The sequence below is a fragment of the Pecten maximus genome, chromosome 1 (genome assembly GCF_902652985.1).
Source record: "Pecten maximus chromosome 1, xPecMax1.1, whole genome shotgun sequence".
NCBI lineage: Eukaryota > Metazoa > Mollusca > Bivalvia > Pectinida > Pectinidae > Pecten > Pecten maximus.
In genome coordinates, this window is record NC_047015.1 from 1184321 (window position 1) to 1201733 (window position 17413).

Here is a 17413-nt window from a genome sequence, read left to right on the forward strand (position 1 = left end):
CAAGGTAACTTTTGTGAACCCTTGCTGGTTTTACAAGTTATGATAATAATACGGTTTGTCATGCTCCAACACTGGCGCCCGTGAGCGTTTCCTAGGTATAGCGATAATTCCCCTCGTCTCTCTACACATTGTTTTGTGCGATGTGTTTATTGTACTTGATAGGTATCTGTTTCGTTTGCCTTTGAAGTCAGTCATAAAATGTCCAAACTGTCATTTCGGAAGATACCACGTCTTTCAACACGCCAGTTTCAATCTGTTTTGAAACACCCCTACTTGTAAAAGATTGATTGATAAGCGACGTAATAATAGCTCCGCGCTTTGATCTCCGCCGCAGGGCCATTCAAAATCATTAATGTCACAGGGAATTCTTTGCTTCCTAGGTTTTGAAAGAATTTAACAAAACCATTCGGAAAGGATCTTTTTAAAATTAGGACTTAGTGGCAAGGAAATACGGGCGGTAAATCATGTTTAACCAATGTAAAGAAGCTCTGAGTAAAAGCAAATAGATATGATTGTGTTATAAGTAGCAGTACTCGAGCGGGTTTTATTCGTCGCCCTCTCGTTTGCCTGGGACGTTGTATGTATTAACAGCAAGGAATGATATAAATCAGTCAACATTGACAGTTAACCCATCAAAATGATTGATGGCTAGCCATAATGGTTCCCCTCGGCTTCTCCTGGAGGAATTAATAAACTTGACGTTGATTGGTTAAGTGCAGTGCGTGCAATCCATCATCTCGTGCTTTTTATCGTCTCTGACGTCATGTGGCGTCTCTCGACCAATCGCAGCAGGTTATCAGTAGTAATTTATTATTTCATTGGAAGGCGGCAAGGCTCTTTCATCTCTGATTAATTTACAAGCAAGTGTTGTCGGACGTTTTGTATTATGTCTTGTGGGGCGGTATGTTTCATTAAGTCAGTGTGATACGGTTTCTCAGGTTCATAAAGTGATTGGCAGCTGAGCCCGTAGCGTCGTGAGAGACTGTTGTAGTACTACAGTAGAGGCCGTGCTCACCGCCACAGTACACAGACCATCTAACTATACATGTGAAACCAACTGGAAACATTACACGAATGGATTATATGTTTTGAAAATTTCTCTTGGATTTTATTCGTAAATATTTGTGAAAATGTTAACTTCAAATTCTCAGTATGAGTATCTGCACCCAGACTACCTACAACCATTACCTACCACGGTACGTATACATACTTATATAGTGTGATCACTTCAATCTGTATAGTTTACCTACCACAACATCTCAGAATATGTATCTTAACGCGACTAAGTCAAAGAAAAGACGAAATGGTGATTAACTCGTTAAGAATAAGAAATAAATACGGGGAATTAACTTCATTTCTCTTTAAACCATGAATTGCTTCCTGTTTATCGCACCACCACTCCTTTAACAGCACGCCACGCCGTGAGATAGTGTAGTAATATAGGGTGTGTACCTGTATACGCTAGTACAAACTACAGAATGTGTACATGTTATTAGTTATAAAGAATATCATTTATTTTATTTTACAGTTGGATGCTAAGAAGAGTCCTTTGGCATTACTTGCACAGACATGCAGTTCAATAGGAAAGGATCCGACACCATCCAAATCTATTATACCTTCTTTGGGGAAAAAAGACAATGAAAAATCCCGCGACAAGTCTGAGTCTCCGGACGTCAAACGACCGGATTCTAGCAGCAGTAAAGGTCGGGACTCTGTAGAAAAACCTGGATTTAGGACTATTCCCTCAAAGGATATTCCCCCATTAGTTCCCATTTCCACTTCTAGTGACAAAGCCAGGTCTCCATCAATTTCTCGTGAATCAAAATCCAACGAAAATGTGGCTACATCAGTTGTGTCTTCTCGTCCAGGATCGATCCCTTCATCAGTGTCAACAACAACGACGAGTGTTAGTTCTACACGGACAAACACAGGTCCTCATAAGGAGTCGGACAGTCGTGAAAGTGTGCCCACGTCAGCCCCTAAACCCGGCAGTCGGCCATCCCCTGATCACGTCTCTTACAAACCCTCCAGTCACCCATCAGCCGCCAGCTATGCAGGGTTCTCTCCATTCGGCCCTACCTACCCGGGCTATCAACTTATGTCTCCTCATGGACTACCCGTGGAATCTGCGGCGTCTGCTATGGGATACCCATCTTCCCTAACTGCTCACGGGTACGCCGCAGCCGCCAACGCTGCCGCTGTTGCAGCAGCTCAAAGTGCCGCCTCCCTAAAGCATGCGTCGGCGGCGTCAGCAATGTCGCCTTGTGTTGCATATGCCCGTGTGAGGACGCCAGCAGGTGCGACGACTCTCGTACCCGTGTGTCGGGACCCTTACTGCTCTAACTGCCAACTGACATTGCAAACTTCCCATCTATCATCTAATTGTACAGCTCCTGGATGTTCCCAATGTGCTCACGAAAAGTCCCTCCAGAGCCTCAGTGGCCTGGGGGCTCTAGGAGGGATTCCTCCGAGCGCGTCGCTGTCCATGCTACCCGGATTTTCAGCAGCCAGTGCTCTGTCGTCCAGTGCTGCCGGACTTACGACTTTCCCCTCCATGTCGTCCCTGTACCCCCACAGTGGCCACCAGGGACTTCCCTTCGTGTGTAACTGGGTATCAGCAGGCAATGAATACTGTGGTAAACGTTACACCACATCAGAGGAACTATTACAACACTTACGGACACATACGACGGCCACGGACACATCTTCCCTGGCCGCCGCCTATGGTAGTCTCGGTGGTCTCGGGGGATTGACGGGCCTACACGGACACTTGACCGCCCCTGGGAGTATCAGTCCAAACTCCCTCCGACGGTCATACCCTACAAGTCTCAGTCCTGTCAGTGGACTTTTAGGGGCCAGCAGATATCATCCTTATAAATCACATCTACCAGTGGCTCCCGGGGCCCTGCCCCCTGGGCAACCCCTCCCAAACCTCGGACCTTACTATTCACCATATTCCATATATGGTCAACGATTAGGGGCGGCGGCTGTTCCATAATAAAGTCTCCAATATTTCACGGAACTTTACAAATGTGACGAATCTTTCCTAAGGAAATCCTGGATATATACACGAAGTCCATTAACTTGACAATGCTCATTACGCCGTTTCCATACGTGAGGATGACAAGTGTGAATGGATTGGTGTGTCTATATGTCTGCTAGGACTGGATCAATCAAAAATATCAAGTAATAATTATTCAAATTCGCGTATTTCATTACGACAAGTACTTTTTTGTCCCGGTTATAATACACAGATTATTTATTCCCCGATACGTGAGACATAGATATATATAATTTATTAAAAACTAAGTCTAGATTGTAAGTCCAGATAACAGGATAATGTTACACTATTGATGTGCCAATAAAATTGGATGGACGGTGTAACGCCCGCCACTAAATCACAGGAGTGCTATATCGGTGTGGTAGTGGAAAAAGTGCTGTGTGGAATGAACGACAGGTGTTGAAATATTTGTATGTTTGATACAGAAATATTATTTTATTAAAATATTACATAACATTATTTAATCTTATATCATTATTGTTAGAACGGACCAGGCAAGTAAAAAAGCTTGAACACAAATTTAAAAACACGATATTTCAGGATAAAAATACGTATGGTAACCAGCAATCCTCGCGGGGTCCTTAATAAACACTGTCTTTATTTACAGTTTAATATCGTTTTTATCCAGCTCTGAGGTTATATCTCGTGTTTATTTGAGTCTAACACAGCTGCCACAATATATACATGATCTACCTGTAATTCAGTCTATTTTAAAAGGCCGCGTTATCGGTCTCCAGGAAACAGCATTCACGTTAAATTTGCTGAAAAATAACTAAATCATGGCTGGGTACGTAAGGAGTTTTAACAATATAACTAGAGTGTAGTTTTATGTAGCAGTGTTAATAATATAACTAGAGTGTAGTTTCATGTAGCAGTGTTTATTTAGTTCCCAGTAATGTTTTCTACATTTATAGAATAATAATACTAGGATTTAAAACAGGTTATTAACTGCCAACTGATTAATAACGACCAATGTATAAAAAAAGTCATCAACAATAAGCATAGATCATGTTTGTACACAAACGACATTAAAGTGATCTGTGTATATATAAATAGAAACCCGTACTGCTGTTCCCAACGATTCCGGAAATATCTATCTGTTTCTTTAAATGTATATTTCATTAATTATAATGAAATAGATTGTTGTTTAATGAGAAAACGGTATTGCCTATTTAATTACTTAGATATGTGTAAATTAAACTTCCAAATTATATGAACTGTTTAACTATATATAGTACCAGAGACACTAAAGATGAAGCATAAAACAAAAACAACTTTATTATCATTCTCTATATTTCCTCAATATGATGAGGATTTCATAAACAGAATATTTAAAGTACAAACAACATTCAGACGAGAATCATATAAATATATATGGTTATTTTACATGTGAAAAAGGCATTGGATAATTATTTGTAATTAAGTGGTTCATATATTTTAAACATTTGATGCACAAATCTTAGATTTGTCACTTGACTTTAAACATTTATTGTCCAAAATAGGCACAAAGGATTTGACACAAGTTATGACAACTTATGAAGCCATCTCAACAAAACATTTTACACAATTGATGACATATACATTTACAAAGTCAAAGTTTAAATAAGTCAATTTTACATAATTATGCAAATAGTGATATAAAGATAGACAACTTGCATGTTTAAAATATCTTGCTGGATTTGATGAAAGCCTGCACATGTTCGAACACATAATTATTTACTTTTTGTGAGTCTGAAATATTCAATATCTTCATTTGATAATTCATAATTAAGTGAAATTCACAACAAAATATCATATAAATCAAAGTCTGATGAATCATGTGGATATATATATATATAAAAAGTATACCAATATTAATGATTAAGTAGCATTACAATTGGTGTGGTATAACTGATCCCAGTGTATAATGATGTGTTATAACTGTATAACAGACCACAGTAATGACATAACATACTCTAAGATTACAATGAATGGGATATTTCACAGCTAAAGTTTCCATAAGTAATATGATTCAAGCTTACTATAAATTGACTTAAATCTGAAAAATCGTAATCTTTTGACATACGTTCAAAAATACAAGGTACTCAATTCTTTTATAAATAAGTTTTTTTGCATTGTACCTTTCCTGTAAATTTTTATAAACCAACAAAAATGTCACGTAATGAATATTTCCTCAAGATACCTATAATATCAGAAATCTACAGAGATACTCTGTGTACTAGCATACTATTATCCATACCATAAATTCGCCCTAGAAATAATAATTTCTTGATATTTTATTCCATGCTTGTCTGGCCAAGCAATGCTACAAACCTGTCCGCTCAGGTTCTTTTTTTCCAAGCCTTGGATAGATTTAACAACAAAATTTGACACTCTTTCCAAAATAATTTTTGGTTTTAACTACTTTAAGAGGGCATCATTAGTTAATCATTAAGAACTAAGTATGTGGTACGGATAACAAATTACAGGTACATAATGTAGTTTATATTAAGAAATAGGTATGTGGTACCGATAACAAATTACAGGTAGTTTATATTTAGGATATAGGTTTTTATGTACTAGGAAAGAAATTAATTTATTATAAGGAAATTGTTATAATTATGTACTACGGATTAACAAATTAGTTTATCATTAAGAAATAGGTATGTGGTACGGATAACAAATTACATGTAGTTTATATTTAGGATATAGGTTTTTATGTACTAAGAAAGAAATTAATTTATAAGGAAATTGTTATAATTATGTACTACGGATTAACAAATTAGTTAATCATTAAGAAATAGGTATGTGGTACGGATAACAAATTACATGTAGTTTATATTTAGGATATAGGTTTTTATGTACAAGGAAAGAAATTAATTTATAAGGAAATTATTATGTACGTACGGATTAACAAATTAGTTTATTATTAGGAATTAATTATGTACGGATTAACAGATTAGTTTATTATGGGGAAATAGTTATGTACGTAGGGATAGACAAATTTATTTATTATTAGAAAATAGTTATGTACGTATGGATCAACAAATTAGTTTATTATTAGAAAATAGTTATGTACGTATGGATAAACAAATTAGTTTATTATTAGAAAATAGTTCTGTACGTATGGATAAACAAATTATTTTATTATTAAAACATAGTTCTGTACGTATGGATAAACAAATTATTTTATTATTAAAACATAGTTCTGTACGTATGGATAAACAAATTAGTTTATTATTAGAAAATAGTTATGTACGTATGGATAAACAAATTAGTTTATTATTAGAAAATAGTTATGTACGTACGGATTAACAAATTATTTATTATTAGAATATAGTTCTGTACGTACCAAATAACTAATTAATTTCGTATTGTGAAATAGGCTAGACTGGCCACCAGTCCTTACGTTTTTTGTTAGAATTGCTTTAAATTCTAATGCTAGATTATCTCCCCCTAGTTTGAAACTTCTAGATTCAGACATATACTCGAGACCAAAATCATGAACCTTTATTTAATTTATGATTTTAATATCTTAGAGACAGATGGCAGTCTAGAAATAAATATGTACAATAAACAGCTTTAATCTTAGGAAACAAGTGTGTTAAAAAACACGTTTATCCCCCAAAAAATATGAAAAAATTAACTAATTTACTGGTAACTTTAACAACAGAATACAATATAAATTATTGGGAAGACACCAATATGTATATTAAATTGTTAACTAATGAATTACCTATCTGTTATCAGTGACGTATCAACACACCTCCCTCTACAGTAGGACACATTTACATGATCAACACACCTCCCACTACAGTAGGACACATTTACATGATCAACACACCTCCCACTACAGTAGGACACATTTACATGATCAACACACCTCCCACTACAGTAGGACACATTTACAGTATCAACACACCTCCCACTACAGTAGGACACATCTACATGATCAACACACCTCCCACTACAGTAGGGCACATTTACATGATCAACATACCTCCCTCTACAGTAGGGCACATTTACATGATCACCACACCTCCCACTACAGTAGGGCACATTTACACGATCAACACACCTCCCTCTACAGTAGGACACATTTACAGTATCAACACACCTCCCACTACAGTAGGGCACATTTACATGATCAACACACCTCCCACTACAGTAGGGCACATTTACATGATCAACACACCTCCACTACAGTAGGACACATTTACATGATCAACACACCTCCCACTACAGTAGGACACATTTACATGATCAACACACCTCCCACTACAGTAGGTCACATTTACATGATCAACACACCTCCCACTACAGTAGGGCACATTTACATGATCAACACACCTCCCACTACAGTAGGGTACATTTACATGATCAACACACCTCCACTACAGTAGGACACATTTACATGATCAACACACCTCCCACTACAGTAGGACACATTTACATGATCAACACACCTCCCACTACAGTAGGACACATTTACATGATCAACACACCTCCCACTACAGTAGGACACATTTACATGATCAACACACCTCCCACTACAGTAAGGCACATTTACATGATCAACACACATCCCTCTACAGTAGGACACATTTACATGATCAACACACCTCCCACTACAGTAGGACACATTTACATGATCAACACACCCCTCTACAGTAGGGCACATTTACATGATCAACACACCCCTCTACAGTAGGGCACATTTACATGATCAACACACCTCCCTCTACAGTAGGGCACATTTACATGATCAACACTCCTCCCTCTACAGTAGGACACATTTACATGATCAACACACCTCCCATGATAGTAGGGCACATTTACATGATCAACACACACCCCACTACAGCAGGGCACATTTACATGATCAACACACCTCCCTCTACAGTAGGGCATATTTACATGATCAACACACCTCCCACTACAGTAGGGCACATTTACATGATCAACACACCTCCCACTACAGTAGGACACATTTACATGATCAACACACCTCCCTCTACAGTAGGCCACATTTACATGATCAACACACCCCTCTACAGTAGGGCACATTTACATGATCAACACACCTCCCTCTACAGTAGGGCACATTTACATGATCAACACACCTCCCACTACAGTAGGACACATTTACATGATCAACACACACCCCTCTACAGTAGGACACATTTACATGATCAACACACCTCCCTCTACAGTAGGACACATTTACATGATCAACACACCTCCCACTACAATAGGACACATTTACATGATCAACACACCTCCCACTACAGTAGGACACATTTACATGATCAACACACCTCCCACTACAGTAGGGCACATTTACATGATCAACACACCTCCCACTACAGTAGGACACATTTACATGATCAACACACCTCCCACTACAGTAGGGCACATTTACATGATCAACACACCTCCCACTACAGTAGGACACATTTACATGATCAACACACCTCCCACTACAGTAGGACACATTTACATGATCAACACACCCCTCTACAGTAGGGCACATTTACATGATCAACACACCTCCCACTACAGTAGGACACATTTACATGATCAACACACCTCCCACTACAGTAGGGCACATTTACATGATCAACACACCCCTCTACAGTAGGACACATTTACATGCTCAACACACCTCCCACTACAGTAGGACACATTTACATGATCAACACACCCCTCTACAGTAGGGCACATTTACATGATCAACACACCTTCCACTACAGTAGGACACATTTACATGATCAACACACCTCCCACTACAGTAGGACACATTTACATGATCAACACACCTCCCTCTACAGTAGGACACATTTACATGATCAACACACCTCCCTCTACAGTAGGGCACATTTACATGATCAACACACCTCCCACTACAGTAGGACACATTTACATGATCAACACACCTCCCACTACAGTAGGACACATTTACATGATCAACACACCTCCCTCTACAGTAGGGCACATTTACATGATCAACACACCTCCCACTACAGTAGGACACATTTACATGATCAACACACCTCCCACTACAGTAGGTCACATTTACATGATCAACACACCTCCCTCTACAGTAGGTCACATTTACATGATCAACACACCTCCCACTACAGTAGGACACATTTACATGATCAACACACCTCCCACTACAGTAGGGCACATTTACATGATCAACACACCTCCCACTACAGTAGGGGACATTTACATGATCAACACACCTCCCACTACAGTAGGACACATTTACATGATCAACACACCTCCCACTACAGTAGGTCACATTTACATGATCAACACACCTCCCTCTACAGTAGGTCACATTTACATGATCAACACACCTCCCACTACAGTAGGACACATTTACATGATCAACACACCTCCCACTACAGTAGGGCACATTTACATGATCAACACACCTCCCACTACAGTAGGGACATTTACATGATCAACACACCTCCCACTACAGTAGGACACATTTACATGATCAACACACCTCCCACTACAGTAGGTCACATTTACATGATCAACACACCTCCCTCTACAGTAGGACACATTTACATGATCAACACACCTCCCACTACAGTAGGGCACATTTACATGATCAACACACCCCTCTACAGTAGGGCACATTTACATGATCAACACACCTCCCACTACAGTAGGACACATTTACATGCTCAACACACCTCCCACTACAGTAGGACACATTTACATGATCAACACACCTCCCTCTACAGTAGGGCACATTTACATGATCAACACACCTCCCACTACAGTAGGACACATTTACATGATCAACACACCTCCCACTACAGTAGGACACATTTACATGATCAACACACCTCCCTCTACAGTAGGACACATTTACATGATCAACACACCTCCCTCTACAGTAGGGCACATTTACATGATCAACACACCTCCCACTACAGTAGGACACATTTACATGATCAACACACCTCCCTCTACAGTAGGACACATTTACATGATCAACACACCTCCCACTACAGTAGGACACATTTACATGATCAACACACCTCCCACTACAGTAGGACACATTTACATGATCAACACACCTCCCTCTACAGTAGGGCACATTTACATGATCAACACACCTCCCACTACAGTAGGACACATTTACATGATCAACACACCTCCCACTACAGTAGGTCACATTTACATGATCAACACACCTCCCTCTACAGTAGGACACATTTACATGATCAACACACCTCCCACTACAGTAGGACACATTTACATGATCAACACACCTCCCACTACAGTAGGGCACATTTACATGATCAACACACCTCCCACTACAGTAGGGACATTTACATGATCAACACACCTCCCACTACAGTAGGACACATTTACATGATCAACACACCTCCCACTACAGTAGGTCACATTTACATGATCAACACACCTCCCTCTACAGTAGGACACATTTACATGATCAACACACCTCCCTCTACAGTAGGACACATTTACATGATCAACACATCTCCCACTACAGTAGGACACATTTACATGATCAACACACCTCCCACTACAGTAGGACACATTTACATGATCAACACACCTCCCACTACAGTAGGACACATTTACATGATCAACACACCTCCCACTACAGTAGGACACATTTACATGATCAACACACCTCCCACTACAGTAGGTCACATTTACATGATCAACACACCTCCCTCTACAGTAGGACACATTTACATGATCAACACACCTCCCACTACAGTAGGGTACATTTACATGATCAACACACCTCCCACTACAGTAGGACACATTTACAGTATCAACACACCTCCCACTACAGTAGGGTACATTTACATGATCAACACACCTCCCTCTACAGTAGGACACATTTACATGATCAACACACCTCCCACTACAGTAGGTCACATTTACATGATCAACACACCTCCCACTACAGTAGGACACATTTACATGATCAACACAACTCCCTCTACAGTAGGTCACATTTACATGATCAACACACCTCCCACTACAGTAGGACACATTTACATGATCAACACACCTCCCACTACAGTAGGGCACATTTACATGATCAACACACATCCCTCTACAGTAGGACACATTTACATGATCAACACACCTCCCACTACAGTAGGACACATTTACATGATCAACACACCTCCCACTACAGTAGGACACATTTACATGATCAACACACCTCCCACTACAGTAGGGCACATTTACATGATCAACACACATCCCTCTACAGTAGGACACATTTACATGATCAACACACCTCCCACTACAGTAGGGGACATTTACATGATCAACACACCTCCCACTACAGTAGGACACATTTACATGATCAACACACCTCCCACTACAGTAGGTCACATTTACATGATCAACACACCTCCCTCTACAGTAGGACACATTTACATGATCAACACACCTCCCTCTACAGTAGGACACATTTACATGATCAACACATCTCCCACTACAGTAGGACACATTTACATGATCAACACACCTCCCACTACAGTAGGACACATTTACATGATCAACACACCTCCCACTACAGTAGGGTACATTTACATGATCAACACACCTCCCACTACAGTAGGACACATTTACAGTATCAACACACCTCCCACTACAGTAGGGTACATTTACATGATCAACACACCTCCCTCTACAGTAGGACACATTTACATGATCAACACACCTCCCACTACAGTAGGTCACATTTACATGATCAACACACCTCCCTCTACAGTAGGTCACATTTACATGATCAACACACCTCCCTCTACAGTAGGACACATTTACATGATCAACACACCTCCCTCTACAGTAGGACACATTTACATGATCAACACACCTCCCACTACAGTAGGACACATTTACATGATCAACACACCTCCCTCTACAGTAGGACACATTTACATGATCAACACACCTCCCATGATAGTAGGGCACATTTACATGATCAACACACACCCCACTACAGTAGGGCACATTTACATGATCAACACACCTCCCACTACAGTAGGACACATTTACATGATCAACACACCTCCCTCTACAGTAGGACACATTTACATGATCACCACACCTCCCACTACATTAGGACACATTTACATGATCAACACACCTCCCACTACAGTAGGGACACATTTACATGATCAACACACCTCCCTCTACAGTAGGGCACATTTACATGATCAACACACCTCCCTCTACAGTAGGGCACATTTACATGATCAACACACCTCCCTCTATAGTAGGACACATTTACATGATCAACACACCTCCCTCTACAGTAGGGACACATTTACATGATCAACACACCTCCCTCTACAGTAGGGCACATTTACATGATCAACACACCTCCCTCTACAGTAGGACACATTTACATGATCAACACACCTCCCTCTACAGTAGGACACATTTACATGATCAACACACCTCCCACTACAGTAGGGACACATTTACATGATCAACACACCTCCACTACAGTAGGACACATTTACATGATCAACACACCTCCCACTACAGTAGGACACATTTACATGATCAACACACCTCCCACTACAGTAGGACACATTTACATGATCAACACACCTCCCACTACAGTAGGACACATTTACATGATCAACACACCTCCCTCTACAGTAGGACACATTTACATGATCAACACACCTCCCACTACAGTAGGGCACATTTACATGATCAACACACCTCCCTCTACAGTAGGACACATTTACATGATCAACACACCTCCCACTACAGTAGGACACATTTACATGATCAACACACCTCCCACTACAGTAGGGCACATTTACATGATCAACACACCTCCCTCTACAGTAGGGCACATTTACATGATCAACACACCTCCCTCTACAGTAGGGCACATTTACATGATCAACACACCTCCCTCTACAGTAGGGCACATTTACATGATCAACACACCTCCCTCTACAGTAGGACACATTTACATGATCAACACACCTCCCTCTACAGTAGGACACATTTACATGATCAACACACCTCCCACTACAGTAGGGCACATTTACATGATCAACACACCTCCCTCTACAGTAGGGACACATTTACATGATCAACACACCTCCCTCTACAGTAGGACACATTTACATGATCAACACACCTCCCACTACAGTAGGACACATTTACATGATCAACACACCTCCCTCTACAGTAGGACACATTTACATGATCAACACACCTCCCACTACAGTAGGACACATTTACATGATCAACACACCTCCCTCTACAGTAGGACACATTTACAGTATCAACACACCTCCCACTACAGTAGGACACATTTACATGATCAACACACCTCCCACTACAGTAGGACGTATTTACATGATCAACACACCTCCCTCTACAGTAGGGCACATTTACATGATCAACACACCTCCCACTACAGTAGGACACATTTACATGATCAACACACCTCCCTCTACAGTAGGACACATTTACATGATCAACACACCTCCCTCTACAGTAGGGCACATTTACATGATCAACACACCTCCCACTACAGTAGGGCACATTTACATGATCAACACACCTCCCACTACAGTAGGACACATTTACATGATCAACACACCTCCCTCTACAGTAGGACACATTTACATTTTCTTAGTTCCCAACAAACCGAAGATTGTCTCGATACACTTGATTTTTCACGTCGATTTGATTGGTTTTAAACTATATTTCCGGTGAATGTGTCGTCTACACAGTGAATCTGACGTACAGACCTCGTACAGACGTTTGTTGATGTTTTTGTTACACGTACATGATCAGGTTCGTCTGTAATCGTCGGTCTATAGACACCGGAAAATAAAATAGATAACAATGTAGAATATCGGTAAACTTATTTATAAATATATCGACAATATTGTTCATAAATATATCGGCAGATTTATTAAGATATATACCGTCAAGCTTATTTATAAATATATCAACAAAGAAATGTCTTCTTTAATACCCGACAAACTGGTATCTCAGTTGATTGGGGCTATAAACGTAGAAATCAACAAACATCAATTAAACTATAAAAATGGGAAAAGAATATAAAACCAAATTGAGACTTTCGCTAAGTTGCTTAAAATTAAAGTTTCCACATTTATTTATTTTTTATATATTTTTTTATTATATATACATATTGTAAATATTTCAATCTGTTTGAAATAATAACATTGCAATTGGGTATAGATCGTCAGTAAGCAGACATGCCACTCGTACCCGCGTGACTATTATTTTACGAGGTTAACCATGTTATAAAACTCGTCATCATATATTTATAGATATTTTTTACAGTATGGGCTCGTGCATCGCGATATCTTAAACCCATTTCACTATTCATCAGAAGAAATCGCCTTTTAATGAGTATGAAAGCTGCAGTTTTAGCCGTTTTAAACAACGTTGACCAACATTTTTAGTTATTAAATCACCTGACCAACAATGTTTGTAATTTAACCAAAGGACCAATGATATATGTCATTTAACCAAAGGACCAATGATATTTGTCATTTAACAAAAGGATCAGTGATATTTGTCATTTAACAAAAGGTCAATGATATTTGTTATTTAACCAAAGGACCAATGATATGTGTTATTTAACAAAAGGACCAATGATATTTGTTATTTAACAAAAGGACCAATGATATTTGTTATTTAACCAAAGGATCAATGATATTTGTTATTTAACAAAAGGACCAATGATATTTGTTATTTAACCAAAGGATCAGTGATATTTGTTATTTAACAAAAGGACCAATGATATTTGTTATTTAACAAAAGGACCAATGATATTTGTTATTTAACCAAGGATCAGTGATATTTGTTATTTAACCAAGGATCAGTGATATTTGTTATTTAACCAAAGAACCAATGATATTTGTTTTTTAACCAAAGAACCAATGATATTTGTTATTTAACCAAAGGACCAATGATATTTGTTATTTAACAAAAGGACCAATGGTATTTGTTATTTAACAAAAGGACCAATGATATTTGTTATTTAACAAAAGGACCAATGATATTTGTTATTTAACCCAAGGACCAGTGATATTTGTTATTCAACCAAAGGAACAATGATATTTGTTATTCAACCAAAGGAACAATGATATTTGTTATTTAACAAAAGGACCAATGGTATTTGTTATTTAACCCAAGGACCATTTGTTGTTATTTTTTTTTATTTTGATCAATGGTAGATGGTATTTTTTATATTAACAATGCATGTATGACAATGATCAATATTATTTATTAGTATTCCCATGTATGACACTGATCAATATTATTTATTACGTAGTATTCCCATGTACCAGTTGTTTTTGATAGAAGCTACTTACATACTCTAACGGAATTTACATAGTGTGAGAAGAAACGTGAGCCTGGTATAACAAGAGACTTGTATACTTGTTGTATACTTGTATACAAGTCTCTGGTATAACTAACAATGTATTGACAGTTACACACATAGACTACAACTACTCGGACTTAAATAAGTCCATCATCCATTCCTTTGTCTGCATAGCTCGCATTGATGTTGTAATCTATTAATAACACGCACAACTGGTGCTTTCTTTACGAAACAGTTTATTGTATAATCTGAAACGTGCATATTTGAAGGAGAGAATTTTTGATCAAAATTAAGCATTGAGAGAGGACGAGATGTGGCCGGACATCAAAAGCTGATCTTGAGTAGTCGACATACTTGAGCCTAGCTTCCCGAGCCGGGTCTCCCCGTGATTGAGACCCTTTATGTACCCGACAGAATTGATGGGAATTTTGAGATATTAACCTTTGTTTGGCCATTAAGATAAAAATACAACAGGACGAGTGTTAAGCTTGGGAATTTATTGCCTAATATCAACTATAGGAAAGGTTTAAACGCTCCCTGTAAAATATATAACACGATCAAACCCACTCCTTTGTCAATGGCTCTCAAACTGATGATTTAGAACACCAAATATTTTATGAGTTTAAATTTACGACAGCTATTTAATCTTGGCCCCGTATTATACAATACTTGACGCGGAGAGTAAATCCAGCTATTTTACCTGTGCCTGCATTCTTTGGTGAAAGTAAAGCCTATGTCAAGCGTGTGTCGTCCGAGACTCGATATAAATTATTTTACAAGTGAAAAATAACACTTTTACTAGAATTTGTCACTATAAAATATGTTACATACTTATCGTACAGGGACGATTTAGAGGCGGAATAATGGAGCTATAGTGTTATTTACACGTATATGGCACGTCTGTAGAATTAATATCCCCACCTGGTGCCTGGCAAGGGAAATGGCCCTCAGATAAATTGCCTTATATTGTGATTGTCACTCACCATTTAACAATTTCCATATTCATGAACTCTAAGGTCACCTTACTGTTTGTTGTACATGTGAATAAGAAAATACATTTTAAGAAACATAACAAAAACACTTTGTATAATATGTATGAATATGAATTATGATATTAAACTGACACTTAACACTTTAAAACAAGGATCACACATTCTATTATTCATGATTTGTGTTTTATAAGCACTTAAAAAATATATGAAATTGTTGGTGTTGATAGTAGAAAGCCTGTCACGTTATGGAGCGTTGATTAAAAAGGTTGTTTTATTTCCAATATGTACAAACGTTGCAAGCATACCATATGTCACGCCTGTAATCATTTTATCGGTATTCGTATGGTAATCTATACGATTACAAAGCTTGTAATGTTACAAAGAATATTCTGACACCAATATTCATTACAAAAACCTGCTCCGATTGACATAAGATAGCGCCTGTTTGTAGGTGACAGGTGTGGAGCCAAGACCGGTCTGTAGGACACCACTCTGAAAGTATCTACATATTACATCAAACATCGCCGGGTCTAGTACCCTGTGTTGTCACGTGACAATACCTACCTTGTGTTGTGTTGTCACGTGACAATACCTACCTTTTTTTGTGTTGTCACGTGACAATACCTAACTTGTTTTGTCAGCATTCGTGCTGTCAAGTTTGATTGCATGCATATTACTTACAGGGTGTCCACGGTAAAAGTTTGTAATGGAAACCCGATCTTAGGTTTTTGACAAGCTTTGTCAACAAGGCCCAAGCTAAGAGCACGAAAGAAAATATTTACAAACGTATCATATGTAACATGCTACGTGTGATTAAACAAACTAGTAATTGCTCAGTGAACATATTAAAAATTATACAAACATGTAAACCTATCACTTTATACCGATAATATTTATACACGTAATATCAAAGTAGCCAGGCACTATCTCAATGGTTAACAACAAAATTGACTTTGTATCGTTTTA

The 17413-nt window shown here is 38.6% G+C and overlaps 1 protein-coding gene across 1 annotated transcript; it reads left to right on the forward strand.

Annotated features, from left to right (window-relative positions):
* The first annotated feature begins 833 nt into the window (after positions 1 to 833).
* On the forward strand, positions 834 to 3520 carry LOC117321887 (zinc finger protein Noc-like). The gene is made up of 2 exons (XM_033876507.1): positions 834 to 1196; positions 1529 to 3520. Exons 1-2 carry the CDS (start codon positions 1131 to 1133, stop codon positions 2996 to 2998), a joined length of 1536 nt encoding a protein of 511 aa, XP_033732398.1. The 5' UTR covers positions 834 to 1130; the 3' UTR covers positions 2999 to 3520.
* Positions 3521 to 17413: the final 13893 nt, after the last annotated feature.

Bases quoted from the DNA above. Each gene is read 5' to 3' on its own strand.
- LOC117321887 (XM_033876507.1), top strand. From the start codon at position 1,131: ATGTTAACTTCAAATTCTCAGTATGAGTATCTGCACCCAGACTACCTA. The intron at 1,197-1,528 runs GTACGTATACAT...TTTATTTTACAG, and splicing joins TACAACCATTACCTACCACG to TTGGATGCTAAGAAGAGTCC.